A 6,343-nucleotide genomic window follows, 5' to 3' on the forward strand; every position below is an offset into this window, starting at 1 on the left:
TGCATTCTGTAATCCCTTACTCATCCATGGTTTCCCACTGTAATTCCTCTTGTTGTTATACTGCTTACGAGGACAGTTCCTGTCATATACTTCCATGAATATATTTAAAAATTGCTTGTATGCTTTATCTAAGTCTTCTCTTTGTATACTGCATCCCAGTCTTGCCCCAAAAAGTCCTCTTTTAGCCTCCTTACAGCATATTCGTTCATCACCCTCCTATAAAAAAAGTTTGTTGGGGGGTGTTCAGTGTCTTGCCCAAGGACACTTCGACATGTGGACTGCAGGCACCAAACCTTCAAACTTCCAGTTGGGAGACGACTGCTCTACTCACCACACTGTCGCCTCCCCACAATTCATCAAAACATAAATCTTGAAGCTACGCTCAGGTCTGAAATAAAATGTTATTTTTAGTCTATTTCACTTCCACTTGTTTCCTCCAAACTGATTCAGTCAACAAACAAAAACCAGCTGATTAACCTTCAAAATGGGAGTTTCCTGATGTGACAATCAATAATGTAATCGGTAAAGTTGAAAGTTTCAATCAAACACAGCAACTCTAAGTTATATTATCTGCTGAAGAAGGTCATGTGATATGATTGAAGCCGACCAGTGAGGCTGGAAATCACACTGGGTGAGAGGTGAGTTTACCTGTGTTACCTGGCAACGTCAGCTGTCTGGAAGGGGGGGTAACAACATGTAAGGACAACACCTGCAGCTCCAAGATACACCCTGTAATTTACATGCACAGAACTGATGGCAGCCATCTGCAGTGCCACCTCAACCAATGGCTCTAACCATTGCCAGCAGTGAGATTCAAACCTTCAACCTTCTGGTTGAGAGATGACTGCTCTACCCACCGCACCACTGTTCGCCTCCCCAAATGATTTTTCTTACTTACTGTGTTTTACTATGTAAAGAACTTTGAATTTCCTTGTGTATGAAAGGAGCTCTATAAATAAACTGACCTTGACATAGCACTCGGTTAATACTCAACAGTCAAGAAGCTATCCATAAAGGCAATGTCTGCTTACAAACATGAGGTAAATCTGGGCACCAGAACAATATTATTTTGTGTCAGAAGAATATTAGACAACTGTTTCATTTTTTTGTGAAATGATCACCACCAATGGCTCTTGTTAACATAAATAACTTAAAGACAGATAGATACCTTTTCCTTCTCAGTACATTCGACATATGATGTCAAGTGAACTGTGCCGCTGAAGATATTTACATGATTCTTTTCATTGAGTCATGACATTACTTCCTGTCACTGTTACCTTTGTAGAGTGGAGTCTCTTTGTCATAGTTTGAGATGGAGAGATCAGCTCCATTTTCCAGCAGCACCTGAACACATCTCAGCTGGAGTTTGCTGACAGCAACCAGCAGTGCTGTCTCACCGCGCTCTGTTCGCTTGTTGATCATCCCTGGCTGAGCTGAACACAGAAGCACAAATGACTTCTCTCTTTTTAACTTTGTTAAAATGTCTTTGCTTTGTGTGTGTGTGTGTGTGTGTGTGTATACTGTATCTACCTGATAGCAGTATTCTCAAACAGGCGTCCTGGCCGCACCATGCCGCCTGGTGAATAGCAAGCCAGCCTGGTTTGCTTGGCAGCATCAGGTTTGTTCCTGGACGCATCACCAAAGCTTTGACTATGCTGGCATCTCCAACACGGATTGCTCTGAACAGAGGCTCCTCCTCCCTGCAGCCAACGTACCCATCAGTCACCTGTCCCACCTGTCTCACCTGACCTCAGCTGTCCCCCACCTGTTCCCCATATCTGATATGAGGTTTAAACACTGCCATAGTTTGTCTTTTAGATACTTGTCCTCTGTGAAGGGTGCTTGTTTTTAACTGTTACAGCTCCTCCTGCTGTTTGAAGGAATAAAGTTCATGTTTATTGTCAAGTTGACAAGGTTTATATGTAAAGGGCTAGTTCACCCAAAATATTAAGAAACACCTTAGAGGTTGACTGGTATACCTGGAGGGGTATGTCTATTGTCATGGTAACATGTCAGTAATCTCACACCTACTGGGAAGCAGGTTTGTTTTCAGGCTCATTCAAATGGCTCTCAATCAGATGGTACTGTTTCAGTAAGGAGGGAATAAGTTACTGAAGTGGACTGTTAGTGCCTCATAGGGCCAGACAAAGAGGAGCCATGCTCTGAGTCAGTGTACATTGACCTGAGGCTTCTCACAGGCTGCAGTTTTATATAAATGTTGGTGATTTTGGAAATTCTAGGAAAGAGCACCATTTGTCAATTTGCCCTGAGACTGTTCCTCCCAGTTTTCAGGCACGTAAGAATGTATGAACAAATGTGAACTCACTCTTCAGGTTCTGGAGCAATGTAGACTAGACTGCCATTAGCCCTGCGATAAGCCACCATCCTCTTCCCAGAGCCTGTCATGAAGCAACTCACTGTCCCATCAAATGTCTTCCTGTCACAACAACACAAAAACAATAGCCAATCAGAGCACAGATACTAATACATCAGCCAGTGAGAGCAGAGAGACTGAATTACCAAGTGTTTTAGGATCCCTCCAAGTAATCACACTAAAAATAAAACTAGAACCAGTACCATTCCTACATCAGAGAGAGTAAAGTTAGGACTGAAACAAGTCTTATGTCACCAAAGTATTAAGATGGGGCACACACACAATAAAAAATACATTAAAACAGTTGAAAACCTGCGTCAGTTGTGCTAGTCAGCCTTCACATGAAGAATGGGTGGTCAAACACCTCTAGTAACCTTGCAAGGATAAAGATTTTGTCCACTGTTCATGAAAAGGGTAGAATTTACATTATGATAGCAACTGGGCAGCTGTTTCCACAATGGAGGCAGCCCATGTCCCTGGCCTTCTGGAGACCTCAGGGACAGGTTCACTCTCACTCACTCCCCTCACCATCTGATCCATCTCACCATCAGGTGGTGATCAGTTGACAGCTCTGCTCCTGTCCTCATCCAAAGATCTCATGATATGACTACAAAGTTGATCATCGATCTTAGACCAAGGGAGTTCTAGAACCAAGTACATTTACGAATCACCCTATTCTTGAACATGGTGTTTGTCATGGACCATCCATGACTAACCCAGAAGTCCAATAACAAAACATCAATCAGGTTCTGATCGGGCAGGCTGTTCCTCTTAATCACCCAGGCTTCTCCACTGTTACTCATATGAGCATTGAATTCCTCCTACAGAACTATACCCTTGGTTCAGTTATAGTACTTGAACCCTAGTGGAAGACACACATCAATTCAACATGAAAGAATGGCTAACTAGTACATATGATGCTCTTAACCTGGGCATCTCCAAAAAAAGAATAGAGTCCAGCCTCTCTCCAGGATTTTTGGTCCAGCACCAGTTCTAAGTGCAGTGGTGAGACCAGCTTCATGCTGCTGTTCCACCTCCTGGACCAAGTCAGACTCCCCACCAAAGAGGTGACAATCCACATCCCTAGAACTACTCTACAATGCCAGCGATTGGGACACTGGCATCCTGCCATTTTCTTGCTGCCTGGCTCACATTGCTTACACTGCAGCCAAGTGTGATGTCTATCCCTGTGGATGGTGGGCCCATCCAGGTTCTGGCAGCCAATCTTAGTCTAGCCCCACCCTGGGGACTGACTTGCTTACCAGCCCATGGGCTGATACCCCCAGAAATACAACTCCCAGGATCAGTACAACACACAGACCCCTCCAGCATATTAAAGTGAGGTTATTCCCATGTTTGTGTTCTTATTCACATGTATGATCTGCCTGACTTTTATATAATAATCATATTTATATAAAAGTAATTTAAACACTGTTGTTCAGTCTTTTTTTAGCTTTTCATACCACAAACTTAATCCATCTGAAGGTACAATAGCAAAAAGTCTTTTTTCTGAAGCTGTTCTGGACTCTAAATTCTCTGAGCAGAATCATGTCACCTATCAATTTCTTCAAAGAGCAAAGTATTCAAGAATCATAACTGTTGTTTTGCAGGACTCACAACATGAAAGAGTAAAATAAAAACTGTTGCCTCACGTACAGATCAGGAGGCTTTTCAGTGGGAGGATTTGGAGAACTGTAGTGTGCAGTGGTCTTGGCAGGAGGTGGATTATGGGCATTGCATTTGGATTGATTGGTGATTCTGGCTAAAGGAGTCAGGCTGCTGTTAGGTTGGGTGGCAGCAGCAGAAGTGTTGCTAGTTGTGTTGGCGCTGCTGCAGTGTTGATCAGTCAGACTGCGCTCGATGGCAAGCTGCAGCAGTTCATCATCGCTAAGATTACTGTAGAGAGAATAATCCTCAAAGCCAGGACTGGGAGCTGCTGATCCAGAATGAGAAATCCTGGCTGCTGCCATGATGGAGCTGTATAACTTAGAAAAATTGAAGAACAAGAGTCACAACAGGATAAAAGAGTCCATTTTACACAAAATGAAACATGTCATTGGGATTATTGCAAATGTTCTGGGCTCACTTAAACCTTTTCAGACAGACTGCAATTTGTTCATGTTAACAATGAATCATCCATGCACGCTAAAGTTGGTCACAGTGTCCCACAGGGTTGTGTACTCAGTCGAATTCTCTTCACTCTATACATGCTCCCTTTAGGCAGCATTATCAGGAAACACAGCATAAATTTCCATTACTATGCAGATGATACTTAGTTATAGTTGTCTATGAACCCAGATCAATCAGATCAGTTGGTGTATCAGTAGATGCATTTACACTTAGTTTATGTTTTAGGTTGAACATTTCACATACCCAAAATTTATGTAAATACAACTGTCAAACAATATGAAACTTTTAATGTCAAAATTAAACTAAACATGAGTTTAAGTAGGGTTAGTGTTAACAACACAGGCGTCTGCATAACATTTACAGTCAACATATAAAGATACCCTCTTTCTAAGAAGCATTCAAGAAGGATTTAAATACATTGTTTTAAAAGGACGCAGGACATCCTGAGCTGCAATAAACTGTGCAGCCTGGAGGGGACGCTAACAGAGTTGTGAATAATAAACCAGTGCGCTCTAACCTACAGACACCAGCATGAGTTCTGGTACAGGAAAACGTCAAACAGAGGCAGCTGATATTAACTGCAGCAAAAACAGAAGGCGAAATATTTTTATAATCTCTTACAGAGTCAAACTCATTAGAAAAATAAAACCTACAATAAAATATCAAATATTAACAGCAGTGATATCTGAAAGTAACTGAACAACAGAAGTACTCACCGTGTTTTAAAGTTTTTAATCCAATGTTTGCTCCGTGTTAAGACACATCCATGTGTTTTATCAGTTTGTTGTTCAGTCTATGATCTGTTTTCTGTCTGCAATGCAGTCTGGATTTGACACTGTGGGGGTAGGGTTGTTTACAGTTTATTTTAAGAACCTGCTGAGCAGCTGACCTGTTTGTTCTGTCTAATGTTACAGGTAGAGCCAGAACAACACAACACAGTCTTAATGTTCATTATAACACAAAAACATGACTGTTTATATGGAAAAAATGTTTAATCTGCTCACAACAGACTGCTAACCTGGGATTATACCTGATCTGTCCAGGGTTAATCTCTAGTCCTGCCTGAGTTTCTGAGATGTATGTCCCAGAACAATCCCAGATCTGTTGAGAATTTATCATAGCTCTGTCCTGAGTTACTCTTGGATTTTTTCAGGCTCAGGCTAATGTGCATTGAGTTAATCTGTTATCTGCCCAGGTTTAATACCACACCTTTTCAAGTTTACTCCAATAAAATGAAATCCAGCTCTGTCACAAACTAATCTGTAACCTGACCCTGATTAATCCCAGCTCTGTTATGGTTTAATCCTGGGTCTCAGCCTGATCTCATTCAGACCGGTCCCTGTTGTGGTCTCATACTAAGCAGCTAATCAGATCAACAGTTCTGACCCTAGTTAAAGTCAAACTAACTCACTTGTATTGTTTTTAGTATCAGATGCTGAGAGAAAGTGACCCCACACGTTGTGTGGTAACTCAGTACATTGACTACAATACTGTAGTTTAGTACAGTTTTAGTATATACATACTACTATATTATTTTACTGCACATTCACATGCCATTCATCAGTGCAGCAATAAACACTCAACATGCAGTTGCAGGTGTGACATCTCCTGGCCCGTCTGCTTTGGGTCTTTTTTTCTTGCTTTCTCCATTTTCCCTAATTTGACAGGTAGTCCGAGTTACAAACCAGGTGCTGTCCTCTGTTATTAAAATCCCGTTCCCCATCCCCTGGCTGGCTCTTCTCTTTGCTCCAGTACACTGTAGGCTCAGTTCGTCTTACCATGCTAACTCTGAGAGACTAGGCTGTCCAAGTAACTTCAAAACAGTGCTGATTTATTCAA

At 41.9% G+C, this 6,343-nt stretch overlaps 1 protein-coding gene across 1 annotated transcript in view; it reads right to left on the bottom strand.

The window, feature by feature from the left end:
* Positions 1-4,058, bottom strand: part of LOC109974436 (ankyrin repeat and SOCS box protein 2-like) — a 21,588-nt gene extending 17,530 nt beyond the window's left edge. The window contains 4 exon segments of the mRNA XM_020624626.1: positions 1,278-1,433; positions 1,531-1,700; positions 2,327-2,437; positions 4,031-4,058. Coding sequence (XP_020480282.1) covers positions 1,278-1,433; positions 1,531-1,700; positions 2,327-2,406 — 406 coding nt within the window. The 5' untranslated portion in view covers positions 2,407-2,437; positions 4,031-4,058.
* Positions 4,059-6,343: the final 2,285 nt, after the last annotated feature.

This window comes from Monopterus albus, unplaced genomic scaffold (genome assembly GCF_001952655.1).
Source record: "Monopterus albus unplaced genomic scaffold, M_albus_1.0 scaffold334.1, whole genome shotgun sequence".
Taxonomy (NCBI): Eukaryota; Metazoa; Chordata; class Actinopteri; order Synbranchiformes; family Synbranchidae; genus Monopterus; species Monopterus albus.